The following is a 26,224-nucleotide window of genomic DNA, read 5'->3' on the forward strand; positions in this document are numbered from 1 at the left end:
TGTAGGCAATTAGTTTATTTCATGTACCTTCTTTTCCTTTAAGTTTACGTTTGAGAGTGTCCTAAAAACATAATTTTAGGATGTGCGCTGTACAAACCCTCCCTAGAATATGTTTTAACAGACTTTCATGTTACTCCACTTGTAATAACAGACACTACATGTAAGGTACATGACAACTGTCTTGTCACTTGGTTCATTGATGGCATCCTCTTCAGAGCTTTTTGGGTGGGGAAGAGGCGCAATTAATGTTTCACATCCATGTTTAGAAATACACTTATTGTAAAAGTGCGGTGAAACAGTCCAGTGTACTGAATGAAGTGAGACGCACCCGTAGGTGAAACACTTGACTTCGGAAGAGGCTTTGTTAGATTGTGACATGTAATTCTGCATGTCTTGTGTTGCTGGGACGGCCGAGTGAGGCCGACGGATGAGCTCTCCGCAGTAATCTGCTGGCTCGCGCAGCTCCGGGTGCTGCAGATCAGAAAGGCGATGCCATTGTTGGCAGGGCCCACTCTGTTCCTGGCAGGGTGGGCCCTGCGGCAGTCGGGACTGCGGTTCACAGAGAGAGCTGTTCGCAATATCTGCCCAGCTACCAAACCAGAGAAAAAAGAGAAGCAGGACAGACCCTTTAATATTAAGACAAGCTTGAAGAACACTAGGAAGCAGCATAGACGATGTATTTGGTCTAGCAGGGACCGGTCCCGAACACCAAGAAAGGCGGATGTGGTCCCTCCTCGCAATAGTGGTAGTGGGCTGGCACTCAGCAGGCATCAGTGACAGGAATATGAATGGAATAGTTTAAAGACAATTGAGTCGAAACCCTATAGTGGTTAATAAGAACAACATTGGCGTGAATTCACAAAAGTAACATGTAATTACGGTGCCCGTGACATTGTAAAAAAAAAAAAAAAAAACACAGGCCGTGACAGTTCAGTGCCAGCTTTGAGATCGCACCTGCCCCGCGCACACACATTCACAGTGTTTTTGCCTAGTGCGCGAGCCTGCAGTTTTCACACCTGACCGATGGCTCCGCTTTTCCAGCGACAATGTGGCATATTTGCCGCAAGTTTACAAGTGTGCTAGGACATCCTTTAACAATAGCACGGCCCGTCGGAAACATGTAGAGTCTGTTCGCACTTGTGTGTAAAGCTACCAGCTGACGGCGATCAGCTGCCGAGCCGCTCGCGAATCACCGTCAGTCGCGGCCCACGCAACCAGGCAGAACAACGGAAAGAAAAGGTGTCACTGTTTTTTTTCAAGCGGCTCGTCTGGGGAACAACGCACGATCTCCTCACAGGTTAAACCCAGTTTGCTACAGACTCGCCTCTCTGCCATGGGATTGCAATGGGATGAAAAAAAGGAATGTCACGGGTGGGATTACGGCTTCACAGCACTGTAAATGCTTAGTCATGGAACATCACAAAGGAAGAAAAAAAATAATACAGCTGTTAAGGACCCTTAAAATGCGTGCTGACGCAAGGTGAAAGCAACAAACAATGCTTCAAATACGTACAGACAAAGCAAATACATTCTGGGCAGCCATAAACTAATACAAGTTGTTCCCATCAAAGCGTGGGGATGAGAACTGGACTACCTGGGCCCTGGGAGCCTGATAAGAGAAAAGCACACAAGGAACACAGGAAAAGAATGCCTACAGCTACAGCCAATAGAAAGGAGGACAAGAAAATTGACAAGCACAAAGACCAATAAGAAGGGAAGGCGGGTATAAGCCCCTTTTCAGATATATTTAATACAATAGGTGAAACCTAAAATGGACAATGTTTTATACAGCTGCTGATTATTGGCGAGCCTCATCCGGAGCGTTATTTTAGGTTGTAATATTGTACCCACTTCTAGGCTCTTCCTTTTATAGTAAATTTTCAGCTCTTGAGGCATCCTCTGCATCATAACATCTACTTCTGGAGGATATATCTGGAACACGGCCTTCAGTTTCAGATTATGCATTTAAAGCATTGAACAAAGTACAGGGAGAGCCACGCGAGGTGATGCAAATTCTGCACCAGAAATCATTTGTTGACGAATACAAGATCCTCTACCTGTATAGGACGGGAGAAAGGATGGAGAGAAGATATAGTCGTGATAAATAACTGGGATATAAATGCAGCAGAGAAGGGGTGGGGCGAACTATGGCTGGAGAGCAGAGTTCAGAATACTATTCTTTCATCACAAAAAGTTAAGTGATGGGCACCGCTGCCTGCATGCCTTAAGATCCAACTCCACACTGCATTGACTGGAGAAACAAAGTGCCTGTTTTGTGGCAGGGAAGGCAAATATTAAAATGTTAGCCTTTCTTCTCTGGAAGCTTTTCTACTGATGCCCGACAGCAGAGGATATTGGCGCACCAGCTTTTCATTCAAAGCTGAAATGAAAAGGGTATTAAAAAGTAATAAAGGAAGGATTTGTCCCATAAGCCTGCCATATGTAGATCCCACCTGGCAGGCTCGAGGCAGATGACCTCAGTGAGCACAATGGGGGGTGGGGCGGAGGAGACTCCAGTACTGTCAACCTTGCTGTTCAAAAACATGACCTATATTAAAAGATTGGTTGTAGATCGTGAGCTTATATTTTTCAAAACATAAATTACTACACATGAAGATTTTAAAGTAAATCTTGTCTGTCACACGGGCTGGTTATGCATACGTGAGAAGCAGGGGTCCATGCACTGAAATAGACCTGTTAGTCACCAGTATAGTTTATGATAAAAGCTCTAGAGTATGCCAGACTGGCAGTGAGAGAGATCTGGGCACAGCCGCTGCAGTTCATGTATCTTTGGGTTGCCTGCCTCTCTGTATCTTTGGGTTGCCTGCCTCTCTGTATCTTTGGGTTGCCTGCCTCTCTGTATCTTTGGGTTGCCTGCCTCTCTGTATCTTTGGGTTGCCTGCCTCTCTGATCTCTTCCCCAACTTAGGCAGTGGCTGAAGCAAAGTGTCCTTGTTGGCCTTCATAAATTGGTTCATAACGCTCTTCATGGCCACAGTGTGTGGAGTGAAGTGTGGACCAGAACTAGGAACCTGAGGGTGGGTGTCCACTCTCCCACCTCCTCTCCAGTGACAAGGGTTTAAAGTCTCCAAGAAACATCCCTTGTGGCAGTCATTAATCCAGTTGGGGTATTATGGGACACCGCAAAATTAGGTTGAGAGTGGAAACATTCCTTTAAGAGTTGGTCTGGCATTACCAAGACCGTACTGCTGGACACAACGTCCCTTGCTGAAATTTTTAAGGATGTTCAGGTATCTTCTAGAAACCCATTTGCTAGATGAGACCCAATTTGGGTTCAGGTCTGATCATAGCACTGAGTCGGCTCTGACTAAAGCCATGGAGGAAATCAGAGTCGCTCTGGACAAAGGTGGGGCTGCTGAACTCCTTTTTTTGGACCTGTCCGCAGCACTCCATACGGTCTGTTGATCATAGGTTATTGATCGACTGTCTCCGGCTACTCGGAATCAGAGGAAGGGCTCTGGCTTTAATCTCCTCTTTTCTTTCAGACAGACTTCAATCTATAGCTCTCAATCAATCTGAATACTTCGCTTTCTCTTTCCCTAGCGGGGTCACAAAGGGATCCTCTATTAGCCCGATCCTTTTTAATATTTATGTGACGGAGTTGGCCTCACTAGTCAAATCCTTTGGCCTCTCCGTTACTTCTGTGCTGATGACAAACACATTGTTGTATCCGCTTTTAATCCGGGCATCGAGGTAGCTGCTCATTTCTACCACTGTATGCTCGCAATCCGCTCTTGAGTGAACAGACACTGCCTGAAACTCAGTTCTAATAAGACAGAGGTTGTACTGTTTGGGAATCTCTCTTCCCACCGATCCCCCCCCCCCCCCCCGATCCCCCACGTGGTGGCGAGAAGAAGTGGGATCCCCTGATGCCAGTGACTAAGGCCAGAAGTCTGGGTATCCTTATTGACGCAAATCTTTCCTTTAACCAACAAGTCAGTGCTACTGTCTACTCTTGCTTTTTTCTTCTCAGGGTAATTAAGAAAATCCTCCCTTTTATCCTGTTACCGACAAGAAAGACCGTGATCAGAGCTTTAATCCTCTCCAAATGAGATTACTGCAATGATCTCTATATCAATATGCATGAAAAACCTCTTAACCAACTGCAAACTGTGCAGAACGCCGCAGCTACACTCTTGCTAGAATTTCCCAAATTTGAATCAGCCTCCAAGGACATTAGACCTTTGCACTGGTTCCCAGTGAGAAGTCGGATTAGGTTCAAGGCGCTCTGCACTGCCTTCAAGGCACTGCACAACTCTGGCCCTGCTTTTCTAAAAACACTCTTTTGAGTGGTATGTCCCCCGCTGACAGCTTTGCTCCTCTGGAGCCAAGTTTGTGAAGGTTCCTAGAGCCTGCAAGTCCAATTGGGGAGGTAGCTTTACCATCTCCCCCTCCGCGGTTTGAAACAAACTTCCCCCCTCACATTCGAGCTCTGCCGACCCTGACCTCATTCAGAAAGGAGCTCAAAACATGTCTTTTTAACATCTAGGCCCTCTCTTCCCAGCTCTCCTTGTTCTCAGTTGCACCTAGTGCCAAGACAGCCTCAGGCAGACGTGTGCTTTTATAAATAATTTTAACATAGCATGCAGGCCTCACGGTAGCGTGGGACTACTTTTTTCTCTTCAACTCCTGGGCAGGGTACAGGTTAGGTGATGCCTCATACAGGAGCTGGAATCAGTGAGGGTTTTGCATTTGTATAAGGATATTGTGGAATTTCAAATTAAAACTTCATTGCAACTTGTTTGAGTACATGCTGTCGGCTGGCCTCTAAAACGTTTTGTATCCTTGATAAAATCTTTTCAGGCTGTGTACAGCTGATACAGTTTGTGATCTGGCACTGAAGTGAGACTTGTTCACAGCTAGGTACGCACAGAATGTTCATACATGTGTACAATATAGCTTCAGATCAAACAACTCTCTCTTCAACAAGCTGACGTGATGGGAAATTCAAAGGTTTGCTGGCAGGCCTGCTCATCTAAAAGGCATTTAGAGCCTGGGCAGAGGGCTATCATTTGACAGGTTCTGAAGTCTCCTGCGCCGCGACAGAGCCACCCTCTTGTTGGGTGGACTTGATGTGATAAGGTCACTGGCTATTGGCCTTTCAAGGAAACCTCATGATTTCAGTGTAGGCCAGTCTGTTTCCCGCTGCAGATGGCAGACCTGCACACTACCCTTCAGTAACAGATCGATCCCCAGAATATTTCAATTAAGTTAATTGATTGGAATCAAGTGTGGAAATCCTCCTACTAATCCTCATCAAATACAGTAGCTCTACTTCTATGTAAAAACTGCTAAGCAGGTAACGCAATATCCATAACATTGTACTTTCCCAAGATGAGTTATCAACCAGATGGCACAAGCAATAGACCACTTCCCTGATGCCAGCCTTCAACTGTACCTGAGCACTGCAGCAGCTGGAAGGTGACATATTGGCACAATGTCACACAAAGGTTAATTAGTAAAACTTAAAATAAGACTTTAGCCTGTATCTTATCCCAAAGTAAGAGTCTTGTAACACGAGCCTTCAAGTGTGGTAACTTGGGTTTCCATTGATTGGGGATGGGCCCACAAAAATAATATCACAGCTTCTTCTGAGAATTCTGCCCTTAGTTAACTCTGCGTACCCCATTCTGCTGCACTTTCCCTCTTCGACCAGAACAGATTTTTCGGCCTAGAATAAAATGGCGCTTCATAAAAAAAAATATTTTTCTTTGGAAACTGGAATGCCTGTAGGCGCGTATGATATAGGTGCTGGTAAACAGAGTTACTTAGTGAGCAAAAAAGACAAAAATGTGTGGCTGACTGATTTAGTAATTTTGTACCAGTTGTGGTATGGAAAAGAGATCGAAACTTTGGGGAGCAAATCTGGGAAACATTCTTTCCAGACTGTTGGGTAGAGCCGGCACAGGTTTTGAAGGGGGGGGGGGGGAGGTGAATTCACCCGCCGCTCATGTGTGTGGTTGTATATATGGGAGTGTTGAATGTATGGGTGTAGTTGTGTTTCTCGTGTTAGGTGTGGTCAACAGACAGTCCCATGGACGCGTTCCCCCACATAATTCCTTGGGTGGGGCCAAAGTACCACTGTACCGCTGCAAAAATTAAAATCATTTGACTTGGGTGGGGGGGGGGTGCTTCTGCAACCCGCCCACACGCAAAGTGTCTGGGTACTCCTAACCTGCTCTGTATGCTTTATTTATATGTGTTTATAATGACATGGGCAATGGGGGCAGCAACATTTCTCTTCATTTTGTGGCCAACCAATCAGACCACGTGTTGGACCTCACAGCGCCATGGTACTCCGTGGTGATACCGCAAAAGTTCTGTGGCCTGAAATGTCCAAACATTTTTAACCTTCATTTTACAAAAACTACCGAACAGATTTACACCAAATCACAAAAAGCATGCTTCCTGGGTGAAGATCTAGCTTTCTGACAAATCTGGTTGTTGCACTGTTCAAAATTCCTATGGGAAATTGCATGGTGGAAAAAGCTTTTTGGCCCCCTCCTCCTTTTTTCTCACCCCCTCTACCCCCTGCTTCATAAAAAAAAAAAAAACACCCACCACAAAATACCAACACCACAACATAACACGATAACACCCAGAAAATATCATAGCAATACAACACTGAAAAAGATTACAACACAGACGCACAACAAAGCAACAGCTGAAGCAAGAAACACAACAACCAGCTCCATCCACCACGCATCCATCTTCACCACCTGTTGACTTTTAAGAAGTGGGCATTTACTGTGCTATAATGCATGTACTCTAAAGTGAAAGTATTTTGGCTTGGAAAGTGTGCAATGTCGGGTTTCATATATAAATTTTGAACTGCAGTTTCTGCGTATACAGTGTACGTCTAGGGACTCCTTGGCGGTGACAGTGCTCATATATCCCTTGCCCTGGGGTTTGAGTATATGAACGCTGTCTCCTGTCTCTGGGTCCATTTACATATTATATGTACCGCAACTGTAGTCCAGATTTCATGTATAATATATGGTGCCTGCATGTTTCTTTTTGGGATGAAATAAAATGATGGCATTTGTGTTTTTTTGGTTTATGTCTTCAGTCCCCTTAGTGGGCAGAAGGCTAAGGTAGAATGATCCAGTGCCTTGTAAGAAAGTATTGAAGTGCCAGCCATTCATTGCTATTCTCCTTCCAGAGGTATGTGGATGGAGGAATTTCAGACAATCTGCCTCAATATGAGTTGAAGAACACCATCACAGTATCGCCATTCTCAGGGGAAAGTGATATCTGCCCGCGGGACAGCTGCACCAACCTCCACGAACTGCGCGTCACCAACACGAGTATCCAGTTCAACCTCAGCAACTTGTACCGGCTCTCGAAAGCCCTCTTCCCACCAGAGCCACAGGTAACGAGTCATGCCAGGGCCTTCGTCCCTCAACAGAACTCCCATACACATTGTGTTTGAGGTTAAAGTAATAAGGTGTACTGCTGCCTCGCGACCCTGTCCTCGTCCTGCTCAAGTTCAATCTTGCAGTGTTTTCGGGATCACAGTTACGGGCTGTACCAATAGCTCACCCCAGATTGTATTCCTTACTTGCACAGTTTTAGGGGATCATTTGGGGATTTCTATAGGTAGGGGATCTGCCAGACTGCCAGCATCTATAGGAAGGGTGCCTGCCACCTTTAACCCAGTCCTGTTCATCATGATCTGCTAGTATCTATAGGAAGAGTGCTTGTCGGGGTGCAAGTATCTATAAGAACGGTGCCTGCCACCTCTAGCCCCGTCCCGTTCACCTTAATGCGCCAGCAGTCACTGAGGTTAACGCCGTTTGAGAGGTGCGGTCTCACTTCTACGTTGAGCCCCCTATAAAGAATTTTGAGCATGCCTCAGCATTAGTTTAAGATTTAAAATTGTTGAAGCAGAAGTACTGTACAGTGGTGGCATAAAATGTACCATAAGTGACTTTTCAGTGTTTGCATAGAAAAGCCAGGATGTGTGAAGGAGAGCGCACAGTAAGACAGCTCAATAAAGCTAATTTCCATAGAATTCTTTACTACTACCAGGGTGTACGCTGTCCATGTACTTGAGACCATTGAACTTGTAAATAGCATCTATTATATACTGTTGGTAGAGGTCTGTAGCAGTGTGTCTGGGAACATGAATCTAAGCTGGCTTGTTGGTGAGCTCTACAGGGACTCAAAGTGCTGTTGAGGCAGTCAGTTGAGAAATTACTACAAGTGTAGTCCGTGGATGAACAAAGGGTGGTGGTTGAAGTAGGAATTCTTCATGGTGTGTTTGGTGCTATGCAGGAGGCTTGGAGAGTGTGCTCCAGACTTGGCCAGGCAGCATGTCTTATTCATGTTGCTTTAGATGGTGAGAATGTGAGCTCAGTGTTGGAAGGTGAACATACACACCAGTCAGGGCTGCGGCCTCGAACTCAGCTGGGTCCAGCGTTCGGGAAGAGTCAAGTCTTTATTTCTATTTATTCTTAGAAGCTGTTGACGGTCCTTATCTTCGTTGTGAGCATATTCCATAGTTTGCATGTCCCTACAGAGAAGGAACTTCCATCAATGTGGATATTTTGAAACGCAAAATTAATCGTTGTTTATCTAAGGTTTCCACTTTAGTTTACAACCGAAGGTTGGATTGTGAAAACTTTAGCCCCATCCCATGAATCTGCTAGTGTGCTATGCATGGGGCTTTGAAATGTATTCTCATTGACACTGGTAACCAGGGTAAGTCTTTGAAAGTAGTGATATTGTTGTCCATTCTGACTAACTTACAGACTGCGTCTGACAAATGCAGAATTTTTTGTGGCTTGCCAATTAGTTAGTTTTCTAGTGAATGTGAGGTGGAGGCCATTTGCATAGCCCAGATGGTACATTACACGGGTGGGGGTAAGGTGCATCTGAGTATTCTCGGAGTATAGAGCGAGTCCCCTGTCAATTTGTTGATTTGGGATGGAAGTGATAGTTGGCGTCTGTAATCACGCCAGAAGCCTTTCTCAGAAGCACTGATGACGTGTGCTCCTCCTGTGTGTTCTTTCTCAGTTCACTGATCTCAGTATTGATCTTCCTCTGTATCGCTTCCCCCCACAGGTGATGAAGGATATGTGCCGACAAGGTTATCGGGACGCCCTACACTTCCTGAAGAGAAATGGTATGTGACTGCGCCATCCTGTCCTGCTTGCTTGGTCCATCGGGACCTGACCTCTAGTGCTGCACTAACACCCCCGGCACCCTGGTCTAAGCACTACGAAGATCTGAGTAGAGACTGTGGCCTAACTGTTGCACACGTGCCCCTTAGAGCAGGGTGAGCCCAGCCCTGCCAATGGAAAAAAAAAATCTGTGTCTAAGGGGTGGGGAATGTGGCCTTGGAGGCTCAGGCGGCAGAGCCTCCTGCAGAGAAGCACCTAAAAGGGACTTTCGCTCAGTCCCTACCACCAAACCCCCTCCTGCCCCAGCATCAAGAAAAACGTACTGAGGCTGGTGCCGACAAACCCCTTAATGCACACCGGCTGTTCATAGCCACGAAAGACTAGCTACATGTCCACTTTTTACAGTGGTTTCCAGCTTGTTTTCCCTGCCACTGTATGCTATTGGCTCCTCTCTGGGTGACTGTGTGAAAGGAGAAGGGAGCCGATATCGTGTGCCACATGGTGGCACCATGTGAGTTGGCAGGTCTGTGACCTGAGCATCTTCCGCAGCCAGGGCGAAACTTGCCATAGCGGGCACTGGGTGATTTCCCGGTGGGCCGGAAGGGTGGGGGACGGTTTCTGAGTGGAAGGTGCCGGTTTTATTACTGGGGCCCAGTTTTGCAGCAGTGCTGCAATATCGGCCCTCTGTAACAAATAGCAGCAGTGGTGCTAAAGCGGCCAGCAGCAATGCTAAAGCGACAGCACTGCTTCTCACTAGCACCCCCCCCCCCCACCTCCTGCAGCCTGTGCAGCGGAATGCCCAGGGCTGCTTTGTGTTCCCAGTCCCGTCCTGTCCACAGCTCACAGGAAGATGGACCTTACTGCTCCGGATGTAGAAGCAAATGTTGCAGTGGGGTGGGGTTGGCACGGCTTGACTTCTTCTTTTTTTTTTGTTTAAGAAATTTTATTAAATTTGCAAAAGAAACAAGATACAAAATACATAAGGAATACAATCAATTAAGCAATCAGGAACGTACTTACAAATTATATAAGATCAGTTAATAAAATGCAATAGGAAGAAAAAAAAAATCCCATAAAATGAACAAACTGGAGCAGAAAAGAAGAAAAGAAGAGCTAAAGTAAAAGAGAAAAGAAAGGTAAAAGGAGGGTAAAGGACAAAGAAATAAGAAACCAGAAACAAGAAAGAGGAAAGAAATAAAAATAAAAAACAAAGAGATCCTAGAATATAAATCCTAGACTAGCCAATGTCCTAGGACCAGTTAAGATAACAAAGAAGGAAACCAAATTAGGGGATAGGAGCATGAGAAGAAAGATAAGATGTAAAAGGTAGCCAAAGGAGATCAGATTTAATTTTACGGCTTGACTTCTTTGTACAGCAGATTTCCTGGAACGAAGAGGCAGAAATCCCTTTACTATATCGTCTGCCTACATCTAACGCCTGTGTGCTCTTAAACTGCCTCTGATTGTGTTCAAAGGCTCTGTAGACTCTTTCTCGGATGTCTTTGCTAACACGTGCCTCTGTGCTGGGGAAGGGATGGGCAGAGGAATTGGGTACTTTTGAGCTGTGTTAAAACATGAAATAAATTTGGGTGAGAGGTATTGATACCAGATATGACATTACTTTGATCACCATTACTGAACCGTATCATTACTGACACCCCTTTACGTCATCCTCTCAGCACCTCGACTACCTGACCAAGACATTGAAATGACCACTAATACGCCATCACTTAGATTTCGATTCCCTGATAGAATGCTCATCACACACCAAGTATACAAAACAGTGATGAATTAAATGCTTGAATTAATTGCAGCCGCTGGTAATCACTCGGGCCGCTTCCCAATCCATTTTGTATTTTGCACACCATGACACCTCAGTTTGGACCCAGCTATATGCTAATCAGCTTGGCGCTGCTACAATGCATTCTTTCCTAGTAATCTGTTCTATTGTTGTGATTTTAATTGCAGGATTATATTGGTGTGGTTTTTAAGTCTGTTAATTTTTAGTGTATCCAATGTCCTGGGTCTCTTTCATTATTTACCATCTTTGGTCCCATGATATTTTCTATTGTAATTCTCTTTATTGTATATTTATAAAGAAGGGAGATGTGTTGTATCTTAATGCATCCTCCTCAGTGTTCCAAGTCCCTGCTGCTCAGCCAGTGTGTGAGGTCACGTAGATTGTTGAGTGTTTGTGGGGGAAGGAGGGTCAACTGAAGATATGGACTGAGCAGCAAGGAGGCTTCTCCTGGCGGGGCCCACTTAACAGCTTACCTACTCGAAACTGAGATCTAATATACCTTCATACACCCCACACTACGGCTATTAGACCTGGTTTACAACACTGGTGACGCTCAAGGAGCAGAAACCTGGTGTGAGGAACAAGTAATTAGGTTATGGAGATCTGAGAACTACAGAAGAATCGAAGAACGAAGAAGCCTGGAAGAAACTGTATCTACAGAGAAACGAGGATCAAAAAGGAATCTAAGTCTGTGAGAAGTAATTCGCCCTGGACACGGCCCACCGGAGTTTTCCAGCATCAAACAGCCTGCACTCCAGGGCATTTTTGAGGACACATTAAGATGCAACACTGTACCCAGCTGATGAGCCCATAATTAGGTCGAAACCGGTCCTGGGGTGCTTGTGTTCCGGTTCAGGGAGGACCTGTCCGGGTCCAAACTGAGGAGACATCATGTGCAGAATAACAATGGATTTGGAGGCAGCCCAGAGTAATTGCCAGTGGCTGAGATTAATTGAAGCATTCTATCATCCCTTTTTAGGTCGAGGACTGTCCGGTCTGCCGAAGGCAGAACCGGAAGTCAGAGATTTAATGTTTTTGAGAGTGGCTCCTTAGCCCGCCTCTCTTTTTGCCTCTCCTCCATTGGCTGGCTTCCTAAACGGAGGCCAGCCATTGGAGGAGAGAGCCGTCCCTCCAAATAGGCTCCGTGTTTTTCAGATTCGGGGGCGTGTTCCTTGCTGTTCTTTCCACTTTTTAGCCACGCCCTTTTAGAACAGCAGGAACACGCCCCCGAATCCGAAAAAGTTTGGAAGCTTCCATCCGCCATTTTTTGTGCACAGCTCCCAGGTGCAGCCTGCTCCATGCCCGACAGCCTCCTCCCGAGGATCCCGGTGGCTGCGCTCCACCCTCAGCCCGGCCGCTGAGTATTTGGTATTACAAACACACCACAAGTAAGAGAAAGCAAACGTGCACCAGGATGCCACGAGCATATAGATACTCTGACGGAGCAGATTACAGTATTTATTGTGTCGTGTCTTCTATGCTTTACTCGATATTGTAGGACAATGTCTCATGTATTCTGCTGCTATTTGTTTTTATTTTTTTCAACTCTAAAAACGAGAGCGGCTGCTCCCCGTTCGAAACGGAGTATCGAACGCAATAACTAAAATGTCAGCTCGGTTTAGCGAAATGTCTCGGCCGAAAAAAACAAGCAAGCACCGTCTTCAGAGGTCATTTGGAGCCGCAACGGTAACAGCTGTACAACAAGCGTCCTAGTTTTATTTTCCCTCACCGCTTGACTGCCCCGAGTGTGAACACTCCGGGCACAATTCCTCGAGTGACTGCCCCAAGTGTGAACACTCCGGGCACAATTCCTCGAGTGACTGCCCCAAGTGTGAACACTCCGGGCACAAATCCTCGATTGAGCACCACCAGCGAGATTCACGGGCGCGCATGTAGTAGTGAACTTGGTGAAATGTTCAGTCCTGTCGTACAGTACCTTGCAAATGTAAATTAAAATAAGTAGTGCGAGTCCGTACATTTGTATAATAATGGGCTCGGTTTGATTAGCCGTGTAAATCTGTGTGTTGCTAGCACAGGGCGTTTGGCCAAATCTACCGGGCACCCGCCCGATTCTGAAGAGGAGCTCTTTTCGCCTCCCTCTGGACAGTGAGGAAGGAAGTCTGCAATGTCTGCTTGAGATGCGCTGAACTGCTGGCTTTAGCCCTTCCTTCTGTTCAGCAAGTTAAATATATAGGTGTGTTATCCAGACTGTGAAAAGAAACCTGATCGAGAAGACATCATAGTCCCTCCTCTAACGCACAACCTCTCCCAGCAGGCGCTCCTCTATGTGCTGTACCACGCTATGCAGAATCCCTTACAATGCGTCCTGAATTTGCAGAGGCACTTTAAGTTCCCTTCTTCCTCGGATATTTCCAGTGTTCAGAGACACATAGGGGAACACAGTCACAATACTTTCCATCCAGCATTTAAACAGATTTCCTTTGGCCCTCACTGTGTCATGGTTTTAACGTAACAATAAATGGTTCCCAATCCATTACATTCTCACATTTCCAAAATAATTAGCAATATCTTATCCTTAACTGAAACGTCAGAGAACGACCCAGTATGCAATTTGCCTTTGGTATTAAGTTTTATGAGGCACATTTTTACCACGTATGGAAAGCAAGCTAATTCAGCAACCAGTAAATGTTTATTTTAACTCTGTGTCTTTCTTTTTAAATAAAAGTGCCCACTGGTCAGGGCTTTAAGTGGGCCGGGTCTCACCGGGTCTCAGTACAGGCAGTTTTTTAAAGGAGACCTCTAAACCGGTCTCTATCAGTCTTTGTTTTCTGCCCTGGCACAGACAGTCCATTTTTTTCCGGACTGCAGTGACAGCAGGCACATGCATGTGCTCACACTGCTCACTTCTCACTGGTGAAGAAGTTACGGCATGACGTTATGCCAGGTGAGAGAGTAATTTTCTCTCGATTTCCATTCACTTTTTGAAACTCAGGGGCAGCAACACTGTCGTGGTCTCACCAGGGCTTCAAGTGGAAGCTTTTTCAATAATATACAAGCTTTGTGTATGTGGCTCTGTGTAAGTGTGGGTGGCTCTGTGTAAGTGTGGGTGGCTCTGTGTAAGTGTGGGTGGCTCTGTGTAAGTGTGGGTGGCTCTGTGTAAGTGTGGGTGGCTCTGTGTAAGTGTGGGTGGCTCTGTGTAAGTGTGGGTGGCTCTGTGTAAGTGTGGGTGGCTCTGTGTAAGTGTGGGTGGCTCTGTGTAAGTGTGGGTGGCTCCGTGTAAGTGTGGGAGGCTCTGTGTGTGTGTGTATATGTGTGCCTCTGTGTGTGTGGCTCTCTGTGGGTGGCTTTTTTGTAGGTGGCTCTATGCGTGGGTGGCTCTGTCTGTGTGTGGGTAACTCTGTGTGTGTGTAGGTGGCTCTGTGTGGGTGGCTCTATTTGTGTGTGGGTGGCTTTGTGTGTGGCTCTGTGTGTGGGTGCAAATGCAATAGGTCTCGCATTTGAGAGAGATTAAGCTATTGAAATTGTAAATAACAATGCAGTTTCTTTAAATGTTTTAAAAACAAAAACATAAACAAAATAATGTAATGAGCAATGCCAATAGCTCTAACTTTAACAATGCCGAGACCATTGCATTGTAAATGCTTGTTTGCATACTTTAGTGCATCATATACATCAGCCTGGGCCTCAACAGAACCCCGAGACCAATCCTAAAACCACAGTGAAATCTCACCCTAACGCTATAATTTGCCTTAATGATGAGCGCCAGTCTAACCCTAAAACTGCCCCTAATCCTAATGGTCACAACTACCCGTACCGTTATCCCCAATCCTAACACCGGTTGTATTAAATTCAATCAAAACAGGAAGGAAAACGGTGGTAAATATTAAGTTAACGTGTTTGTGTGATTACATTATCGCAATAAATTGACATTACGTTTCATAAAATGGGAAAGATAACCGCAATTTCAAACGCTTGAAAATCATTATTAATTTAAATTAAAGTAGTGGTTATTATATACACGGTGTCACGTGGCTATCGTTCCAAAATGGACATGGCACGGAGATATTAAATAACGACTGATGAAGCTTGTGAATGAAGTTTAAGAGTAACCAACATCGAGTAACTGTAATATTTAGCTGCTTATGAAACGAGGAGGAAAATGAATTAAGACGGCTACACGCAGTCACTATAGATGCTAGCTCTTTCGATGGTCTGTATCGCCACCCTGTGGCCACTCTAGCACCGCCAGCAGAAATGAAGTCCTTTATTTCACCAGGGCAGTTTATTTCTTTTCTTCCTGCGGGAATGGGAAGAGGCGGGGAACTGTACTGCCTCCAAGCTTTTGCAGTGAATCCCTCTGGATCCTGCTGTTGTAGCTGTGCTGTGTTTTGTGGGGTCTGTTGACGGACTGTTCCTGGGTTTTGGACCATTGTGGCTTGTAATATTTGCAAGGGCACTCCCAGAGTGAAGGGATTGCACAAATTTGTCAAGAGGAACTGGGTGGAGACACAAGTGTTTTCTGGCTGTTTTTGCAGGTCAGTGGTTGCTGCTGACGTGACGTCAGCTGCTTAATAAACAGGCTGAGCGGGGTTTCCACTAATCCCCTGTGTCTGTGTTGTCCTTGGGGCAGCATCCTGTGAACCGTGAGGGCTGAGTCCCGGCTTGCACATGGCGACGAGGGCGGGCGACTGAAACCTGTGTTGCCTGCCCACAACCATCCTGGGTTCCTCCTGTCATCTCTGGCCCCACCCATGCGCTTGTTTGAGGCCGCAGCCATGCATGGGCAGCCGCCAGCCTCCTTGCGGTGCATGCTACCTCGACACCTGGGCAGAGGCATAGCGTGCTGCCACACCAGCTCTTATCTTGGTGTGTGGACAATATCTGTGGCCACTGCTCTTCTCAGGAGTGTAGGTGCCTGGGCCATCTGCTGGGGCCCACCTGAAGGAGAGCAGTGAACCTCCTAGCCACAAAGACTAACCCCAGGGCAGCCTTCCATAACTAGGCTGAAGAGAAGCTGTGCCCCTGCCCTGCTGACACAACGGTTTGGGCCTGGCGACCCCACTAATGTGGCCATGGTGCGCTGACCTTAAGACATGACCTTGATGCCCCCAAGGCCAGGCAATGTCAAGGAGCTCTAGCCAAGGACAGGTCCATTCTGCCGTCATTTCCGCCATGGGAGTCCCACGCCATAAAAATATGGACAAGCTAACGGCCGGCACGACAGGGGAGACTCCCCTCCAAGTTGAAAATTTAGCTGCCTTATCACTGAGGTGCCTCGCCTGGCGGGTACGCTATGCAGAAGACTGAGAGGAACCAGATCTGTGGGACCCAGACTAGTAGTTTGCAAGAAGGCGTGCTGGGCCACGGGCTATGGTGCAAATTACAGCCATTGAACCCTTTGGGGCAGAGGGTTTACCATCAGCCCAGGCCCCCTAATGGAAGCTGTGGCTGGAGCATCTGAATAAATAGGGGCCCACAAGGACCGGAGAAGAGCATTGCTCCTCCACCTGAGGTCTACATACTGTCTAACACTCTTCCAGAGGCTAGGCAGCATTCACCAATGACACCATGGTGGAAACATTTTGAACCCATGGCCAACATTGACTATAAAAGATTCATATTCAGACAGGCCCATCAAGAGCCAGAAGAATCTCTCGACACGTCCCACGCCAAACTTGAGGACTTGGTGAATACCTGCTCATTTACCAATGAGACAAAGGAGATACAGGTGCAAATTATCCAAAGGTGTGCTTCCAACAAACTTAGGGAACAGATTTTTCAGGAGCCAGGAAAACCGCGAACTGACATCTTCACACTGGGCAATCGAAAGAACTCTCCTGTACAAGACCGTTTCAAATATAAGCAGCTCTTCACAAGCCCATCAAGGCGGAGTGGGTCAGCCTGGTCTCCCAGAAATGCATGGAGGAGAGGGCGAAGGCCAACCCTGCGACAAAAGGCCCATGTGGGTAGTGCAGAGGGCCCAAGCATAGACCATCAGAATGCCCGGCCAGGGGCGAAAAGTGCAGTATGTGGCAAACAAAACCACTTTGCGAATGACTGCCACTCCAGAAGCACAGGGAGGCCGAAGTCGCCCTATCTATAAACGCCATTTACCCTGGCAACACCACATGGGGAGAGGATGACGACGTGGATGATGACACCATGGAGGCCTTAGTACATACTATTCTGGTGTTCGGCCCCCTTCTGGAACCAGATGTCAGCCCCCAAGATGCACAATATGTATTGGCACAGACAAAGTGACTGCAATTTAGACACAAGGGCGGCAATCAATACAATGATCAAGGCTGTGCATGTGATGCTGACACACCAACCAACACTCAGCACGGCCAAGGTCAAGGTCTTTGCATACAGACAGAAACATCCCCTTGTCATAGTGGGGCAATTTACGTCCGTCAACTCCCACGGGAGTCATCAGATGTCCACCCCAATCACCAGCACCCAGGACGGGGTCGGAATACTACTGAGGTTCTGCATGGTGGAGCAACTAGCCCTGTCACAATTAACCTTTCAAGTGCACCTACCACCCATTGACGACATATTGGCCGACTTCCAAGAACTAGACCATTGGGTGCTTGAAGGACAAAATAATGTCACTTCACATCGACCCCTCGATCCAGCCAGTTGCCCTAAAGCACGGACGCATTGTGTGGAGTTGGAAGTGGAGCTCGCTCAAACCATAACAGTCGGACATCATAAAAAGGGTGGAGGGCCCCAAGCCCTGGGTCTCCCTGTAAGTGATCACCAAAAAGTCAAAGCAGCCAGGGGAAGTGAGATTGTGTATTGACATGCGCCTCCCCAATGCTGCCGTCAAAAGGGAGAGGTACCTCATGCCCACAGTCAATTACATCTTCGGGGAACTGAGCGGGGCAGGGTGGTATGGACCTGTGTTCAAGATATCACCAACTATTACTCTACCCTGACTCCAGGCATGTCACAATATTTTCCACTTACTTCAGATTCTGCCACTACAAAAGACTTAATTTCGGCATAATGAGTGTCATGGAGGTTATCCAGAATGCAATCAGGGAAGTACTAGCAGGGCAGGTCAATGTCAGCGATTACATCCTTGTATACGCCAAATCCATTAAAGAACAACACATGTGCGTGCGTGCGTGCTACAACTCCTGAAGGAGAAAGGACTGACACTGCACAGATTCAAATGTGAGTTCATGCGGAATGGCATCAGCTTCTTTGGATACCGATTCTCGTCAGCCGGAGTGGGCCTTGGCCCTGGAAAGGTGCAGGGCGTAAAAATGGCACCAGCCCCAACGAATGCCGCAGAGCTGCGAAGCTTCCTCTGCATGATAAAGTACTGTGGGGCTGGTTTATACAAGGACTCCCCACGTTAACGCAACTATTGAGAGAAATTACAAAAGCTAACACCCCGTGGGCATGGGCGCCTGTGCACAAGGAGGCTTTTGAACACACTAAGTAGGCATTGTCGGCAGACACGATACTCGTTGTATTTTGACCCTGGTCAGCTGACGGCCCTCACTGTTGATGCCAGTATGATGGGCTTAGGGGCATGCCAATCCCAGCAACAAAAATGCAGAGAATGGGCCCGGTCACTTATGCCACTCGAGTATTGACCCCTACCGAACAAAGATACTCTCAGATCAAGAGTCAGACGAACGCCTCCGGCCCAACAGACACTGAAGGCTCTCTGCAATGTAAAGCATGAGCTCGCTGAAGGAGCAGAAGGGTGTCTTTTGAGAGAAGCACGACTGGTGGTATTGGACAGCCAAGGTGCAACTTGCTCACGTAGGACTCCAAAGTATGAGTAAAAGAAAGAAGAGGCTCTGGAGTAAAGTCTGGTTCCCGGGGCTAGATGAAGTGGTGGTGGCGGTACTTCGCGAGTGCATCCTCTGCCAGGCTTCTGGGCAATCAAATCTACCAGCCCCCATCATAACAGAGGAGGAACCTCGGCTGCATTTGGTGTGTCAATTTGAATTTCGGCAGCCACCCTGATGGACGCCACACATTAATAATGATCGAGGACTTACCAAAATACCCAAAGGTTGTATTGATGACATGTTCGCAGTGAGTGATGTCCTATCTAAAATAGAGAAGATCATGGCCACCCATGGAAGCCTTCAAGAGTTGCCAACAAACAGTGGCCCCCCCGATAAACCAGCCAAGATCTGGTAGGATACCTCAAGTCGCTAGAAGCACACCACAAGAAAGTGACTCGATGATGGCCCCAGACTATTGGGGGAAGTTGAATGCTGCATGCGCACATTGAATAAGTTAGTGCGAATCGCTCGGGCCAGTGATCAACCCCTCAAACTGGACACATACTAATTTCTGTGAGAATGCAGGCAATCGCACCGTGCCACGACAAGGTGTATGAACAGGGTAGTTCAAGACGCAATCCCCTACAGTCAGGCCACATAGACGACCACGCCATTTTCCATCAGAGCGAGCAACGGAATGCCCAGGTCAGGCGACAGAGAGGGGCTCAAACGACTGCCAATCAGGATGGGGATGCAGTCTTAGTCAAAGACCGACTCCCGAGAAGCAAGGTTCTCTTGGCGTTTAAATTCCACTATTGGACGGCGGTAACCCGATGTGGTACTATGGTGACGGTTGGCTGAGGAGAGGAAGTGACCACTTGAAACATATCGTTTTTCATACTGTAGGAGCAACATACCATAAGACTTGAAATGAGGCATTTGACAACCGAGGGATGCGACGGAGAGCGAGGGGGTTCAGAGCCCTACTCTAAGTCCGAGAGAATCAGATGCTAAGAGAGAGGGATCGTGAATTCACTGAACAAGCACTGGCCACCGGAGGCGAGATAGGTGAATGCTAAGGAGAGGGACCGGCGACCCCCGAGGACTACGACATTATCTGCTCAGAAGCAACCCTGCCCGTCCACAAGGCTGAAAGACCTTCTTGTGTGAGCAGCACGGGTGGTGGGGGCGGGAAGGGGCAGAAATCTAATCAGTTATGTTTGATATCCTGTTGTGGGTGTGTAGAGATGCATTATTTGCCAGGGCACTCCCAGAGTGAAAGGAGCGCACCACGTTGACCAGAGGAATTGGGAAAGGCACAAGTGGTTTCTACCTGCCGTTGCAGGTCAATGGTTGCTTCCTAGGTGACGTCGCCGGTTAATCACATAGGTTTAGCGTGGTTCCCGTCAGCTGTTCTCCTCTAATCCCTTGGTGTCAGTGTTGTCCTTAGGACCGCGCCGTGTGGTCCGGGAGGCCGAAGTCCCGACCTCACATGGCCCTCCAGGGCAGAGTCAGAGTTTCGGGGAAGACCTTCAGGTACCCAGTTTTCATGCCTGTCAGTCACTTTTCACCAGAGCGTGCGATAATCTATGCAGGCAGAAACTGAGTTCTTTGAAAGTCATGGAATGCTTTGAGCCTTTGGTATGGGTGAGACGCACTGCAGTACTGGGGTTCATGGGGGGAGTGTCCCAGAGGCCCCAGATGTAATTGGTGGAATGAAAAATGTTTGCCCTACAGCCCCCTATTTCTTTTGTACCCTTGGAGCTAGTCTCCATCCATGATACACAGTATACATACACCGCCTTTCGGAAATACATTTTGGACCAACATTCACCCAAAGGGGCCTTAAGGTGTAATGGGGCGCATTCAGTCTCGGCCAGAGCTCATCGATGCTGCTTAGAGAAGGTGTGAATTAGAAAACTGTCTGTTGCTTGAACGAACCCCGTTTCCATTGTATGATAACGCCTCCTCACCCACCTTTCCCTCTTTCTACTCCAGGCCTCCTTCACCCACCTAGGCCCACAAGCGGTGTTGCGCTCCCAGCCCCAGAAGATCCGGACAGAGCAGACAACCAGGAAGAAAAGGACGTGGTCGCCGAAGATGCCGAGGCGGATAATGCCGCCCTGGTGGCTGCGGAAGAGCACATCTTCGAGCACCTCCCTCAGAGGCTGAACCAAGGTATAACATTGTGCCTGCACACGATTCCAGTAATAAGAGTTTAGCAGCCGCAAGCGTAAATACATGATAAGCCAAAAACAATTTGATGCAGGGCAGAGGGTTCCTTTTAGCCTGAAGTCATGGGCTGCGAGCCTGGCGCCCATCAGTTTAAGCTGCTATTTGCAGATGTGGAATGGGACTGGCTGCAGAAAAGCATTCTGGGAAATAGGCGAACCAGTGATAAGGTGCAGCCTCTTAAAGTCTTGTGCACGTGACATGGCCTCCTCTTAACTAGTTCTACTGACTTTTTCAGAGGCAATTGGCTGTCTGGGAAAGGCCAGAAATTGAATGTGAAGTCCTGGACTGGCGTATATGTTTTCCAGTCTTTGTTTCATATCCTCTGCTCTCATATTTATTTGCTTCTGCTTCACATTTATACTTGTCTAGCTCATAACATTATCCACCTGTCTGAAGCCAATACCCTCTAGACTTGCATTTATATACCCCTCTCTCAGGTTTGCACTAGGGAATCCTGCAGAGTTGAGGCGGGTTGTTCTAACCATAGGTGATCTTGCTGTTGATAGACACAGGCCCTAGATAAAATTCTCTGGCCATATTACCCTTTTAGAATCACTAGGATTTGGGGCAGCACCCCAGTTTCTCTCCAGGCCAGGCCCTTACTGGCCAAGGTTAGAATACGCGAACTCCAAGGCCGAGCCAGATGGGCAAGTTTGTGATACAGTTGACATGTGCTAACCTCATTCTGTCTTCCCCTCGTTATCCATTTTACTGTTTGATCCCCTTACCGGACCTTTGCTTTCTTTCTTTTCTCTCATTCCCTCTCTCTGTTTTTCAACTTTTAAACCTTTTTTAGGACTAATTGAATTTCCTTTTAAGATGGTATGCAATACTATATTTTCACCATGTTTTCACACCCTTTTTCTCCTTCACGGTGTTCAGCCCTGGCTGAAGCCTGTTTGGAGCGGAGAAGCATACTGGGGTCCATCTCCAACCTTCTGCCGATGCGACTGGCCTCCGCCATGATGCTGCCCTACACGCTGCCTCTGGAGTCGGCTGTCTCCTTCACTGTCAGGTGAGTCGGCCTCTTCGACAAACTGAACAGGTGACGCCTGCTGGGCAGCTAATTAGAGACACAGAAAACTATTGTACATCGTACTGCGGGGTGTCAGTGAATGTCATATTATTTTTTCGGTGTTGTGTGGTTGTAACCTAAGGGCAAGATCTACTTACCATCCCCTATGCAAAGCTCAATGGCCCATTTTAACAATCTGTTCCCCTCTTACCGAATGTATGGGGATACTGTGAATGCCGAATGCAATTGTAATTGCATTTATATAGAGTTTGCTACCCTAACGAGGTGTTAAAGCAGTTTTTTGGAGAGTTACTCTGGAACCCAAAAAGGATTAGTGGTCAATTAGTATAAGGGAAAATGAAATTAATTTAAGTGGTGGACATGCAAGTTTGTTATTTGTATTGAAAAAGGATAGTGGAGGGATAGAAGAGGGAAGGGTTTGCATTTACATAGCTCTTGCTACCCCTGATGAGGTGGTGAAGCGCTATTCAGCGGGTAGCACGCTACTCCGGGATCCCAAAAAGGATTAGTGATAATTAATATAGGGAAATATGAAATTAATCTGAGCGTTGAACATGTTAGTCTGTTATTTGGATTGAAAAAGGATAGTGGGAAGGGTTTGCATTTTTATTTATATAGCGCTTGCTACACGTGTTGAGGTGTCAGAGTGATTTTCGGCGGGTAGCACGCTCACCGTGATTGTGTGTAAATATGGCAGATGTGTACATGAGGGAAGGTGGTTTGCAGGGACATTGTTGCTGGAAAGTTTACTCCGCCACACTTGGCGTCCCCCTGAACCTGCAGGGTTGTGCAGAGGTCTAGTGCACTGAACACTCAATTCAGAGCTTGTTGACGGGGATTGTGAGCTCTGCTGTATAAAGGCAGAAGTAAAGACATGCGGTTATTAACATTCTTTCTGTACTATAATTTTAAGAGGTTTATTAAAGTGATGTATACTTCAAGTATTAACCATTACTAACCATTTGTAAGTTTTGATTTAGTAATTCTTGTAGTATACTGTTCTGATTCAGACGACACTCCTTCTACATGAACCTGGCCTTGACTGCTCTTCAAGTCTGGTTAGGGAGTCAAAGGCTTTGGTATATCAACTTTAAATTTCCCAGCATTCTCTTAGTGGGAAATAGAAGCAGTCTGAACTGCAACTTGGTACACCTGGGAAAACGCCTCATTAACAATTAGGATATTTTCAGCCGTTCGGAGACTTTGTTGTCGGAGTAAGGAGAATGCTCAGTGACCGGGTGGACTTCTAGCTGACCAGGGTGAGTGTTAGCCGGTTGAGTAGTCACAGATTGCTGGGTGGCCTGGCTAATCTCTTGAAGCTTGAGAGTCGGCATCTAAGGCCTTTATGCATTGAGGCTGCTATAGGCCATGTTTGGTAAAAGCTATGGGTTAACTGAGAAAGTACGGCTTCTGTCAGTGTGCCTCAAAACCGGTCAAACCGTCTGCAGTTAGGTAGCTTGATGGGTTTAGTGACCAATGTAGAGTCCACCCTGCAGTCTGTACGTTTGAATGTCATTGGATGGCTTGCTTTCCTTCAGCCTACTTTAAATAATAGCACATACTGTAAATTTCAAGGATTCTGTTACATTTTCAGCTTGTACTTTATGTATTCATTTTATTCCTTCCTACCATACCTTCCTGTTCTCTAATACCATCGTTGTTGAACTAATCTGTCTCTCTCTCTCTCTCTCTCTCTCTCTCTCTCTCTCTCTCTCTCTCCCTCTCTCTCTCTCTCTCTCTCTCTCTCTCTCTTTATCCATTGATATACTCTCTCTCTCTCTCTCTCTCTCTCTTTTTATCCATTGATATACTCTCTCTCTCTCTCTCTCTCTCTTTTTATCCATTGATATACTCTCTCTCTCTCTCTCTCTCTTTTTATCCATTGATATACTCTCTCTCTCTCTCTCTCTCTCTCTCTCTCTCTTTTTATCCATTGATATACTCTCTCTCTCTCTCTCTCTTTTTATCCATTGATATACTCTCTCTCTCTCTCTCTCTCTCTCTCTCTTTTTATCCATTGATATACTCTCTCTCTCTGTTTGCACTGATCCCTTACAATGTTGGTTTTTCCCTCCCCACCTCTGTTCCCCGCGCCAGGCTGCTGGAGTGGCTGCCGGATGTCCCTGAAGACATCAGGTGGATGAAGGAACAAACGAGGAGCATCTGCCACTGTGTCCTGACGAAGGCCAAGAAGAAGCTGGGCAGCCAGATCTCTGCCAGGTAAGACTTCCCCCTATTTCCTTCAGCAGTGGACTCCTCTTTGGGGGTCAATGGGAGGTTTGATTACGGGATAGTGCTGCTGAAATGCTGCTAGGGCTGGGCTCAGGCCATTATGTAATAGGCGTAATCGATACCAGACAGGCTGTGACTTTGCCCAGCTCCTGTGGGTCAGGATTACTCCGGTGCTTCCCAAGAGCCAATCCTCCTTTCTTCTCCCATCTTTGAGGTGGTGGTGCTTCTTGACAGCTCTGAACCAATAGTGCTTGATTGCTGTTTTCCATTTCTCCACAATATGACGAGAAACTGCTGGCTGTGGCGTAAGAGAAGATGAAGAACTCTATTACCTTGTTGAAATGGGTGATTTTGAAGACTCCACACACAAAACCTATTTTGAAATTCTGTTTATTAATTTTCAATCTGAGCATAGTTCTAGAGAATGCAGCAATCATGGAGTACAATGATGGCAGAGAACAGTATATGTTAGAAGTAGACTTTGCTCTTCATAGTCCGCTGTGGAGAAAAGCAGGGTGGAGGGACAAAGAGAAAAGAGTCCCTCAGCGGGATCATGTTACAACATTTGTGGTCAAGGTGACCGAGTAGGAGGGTCCATATCATGCAGTGCATTACAAAATGCAACAGTTATTGCTCTGCTTGAAGCGGGTTATGCTTACTCAATACCTGATGGAGCTGAAGGCCCAGCGTCTGTATCGTCTCGCTCAATCTCCGCTGCGTCCGCTCGGGCTTAGAGGTACCGTTCAAGGGGAGGAGCATATGGGCATAAGTTTCAAGAAGGCAGTAAGCTGTTCCTGACAGTACGCCTCGTCTTTGAGCCAATCAGTTGCGAGCATCAATGCGCGTCGACCCCCTCCCACACAAAACTTGACACCCTTTTGACGTAAAGGAACACAGACCAGATGGCATCAGGTAATGTAGAGAGGGATGACTTTGAGTCCTTCTGCCTGGATGGGCACAGCAGTGGGATGTGTTGTCTTGCCATTTTCAGTTGCTTTGGGGCACCATCCCAGATTTTTGAAGGGCTTTTTCAATGTCAATGGCATGCCCCACTTTGAAGCCTTGGTGAAATGGAGAGCACGGATTGTCAGGGGGAGCCTACGGTTGTGAAACCTTGATGTTTGCAAAGATCTTGTTTGCCTTGGTGGGGCACAACATCCTTCTATATGTTCATGATGATTGTGCCGAAACTGTCTCTCTTGAGCAGGTCAGTAGTGTTGGCCTGTTTATAGGTGACAGGGACTATGTTCATGTTATAATTTAGTCACCATTGTACTTCGATAAACCGGGCATTCGAGGCAATGCTTCACTTCAGTTCCTTTAGACCATGTATAAATTTGAGGATTTTACAGGCAAAATGTTTTGAGTAGATGGTTTTGTTGTGGTGTTGGTGGTGGTGGTGTATAGTTCAAGGTTAGTTGTCATTGGTGACTATATGCAAGCTGCTCCGGTTCTGTGTTTCTGTTTGAGAGATCTGGAGGAGCCGTTAAACCATCTATATATATATATATATATATATATATATATATATATATATATTTTTTTTACTGCTGGTTGTTTTTCAGAAAGGGGATACAAGGAGCGTGGCTTGAAGGATAGTGTTGATGGAGTATATTATTGATTCTGGGGAGGTGCTGTTTTGATGTTCTGATATTTTGTTGTGCGGGTGGCAAGGATAAAGTTGTCGAAGCTGTTTCTACCGTTCAGGTGCAGATCTACTGCAGCCCGTGGGTGCTGTGAGGGTTGCTTGTTGTTGGGGAATGGGGAAGGTGATGCTGTTTGGGGGTCTTTCACCAGTCAGTGGATTTTCTAGTCTTTCAGGTTTAATGCAGGATGAGGCAATGAGAGGTTACGGGGAGGTGCCCTATAGTTTGATGTTTCCAAGTAATAGAATTTATTTCATTAATTGAGCGAGCTGGATCACTGATGACAACAAACACTGAGTATCTTGGCTCATAATGCCAGCAACAGGTTGGGTTCAATCCATTTGCAATGTTTTGAGCAAGATAGCTGGTGAATAATTGATAGATATTAGAAAGGGTTCTAAATCATTTATCATA

At 46.7% G+C, this 26,224-nt stretch overlaps 1 protein-coding gene across 2 annotated transcripts in view; it reads left to right on the top strand.

Moving 5' to 3' along the window:
* The window catches only part of PNPLA2 (patatin like domain 2, triacylglycerol lipase), a 103,475-nt gene that overhangs the window by 71,152 nt on the left and 6,099 nt on the right, over window positions 1–26,224 (top strand). For both annotated transcript variants that reach the window (XM_085644878.1, XM_085644879.1), the window contains exons 4-8: window positions 7,183–7,392; window positions 9,087–9,147; window positions 20,660–20,839; window positions 21,779–21,911; window positions 24,030–24,152. In XM_085644878.1, the coding sequence (XP_085501004.1) occupies window positions 7,183–7,392; window positions 9,087–9,147; window positions 20,660–20,839; window positions 21,779–21,911; window positions 24,030–24,152 (707 nt within the window). The remainder of the gene's footprint in view (window positions 1–7,182; window positions 7,393–9,086; window positions 9,148–20,659; window positions 20,840–21,778; window positions 21,912–24,029; window positions 24,153–26,224) is intronic.

Source organism: Triturus cristatus, chromosome 3_1 (assembly GCF_964204655.1).
Source record: "Triturus cristatus chromosome 3_1, aTriCri1.1, whole genome shotgun sequence".
Lineage (NCBI taxonomy): Eukaryota > Metazoa > Chordata > Amphibia > Caudata > Salamandridae > Triturus > Triturus cristatus.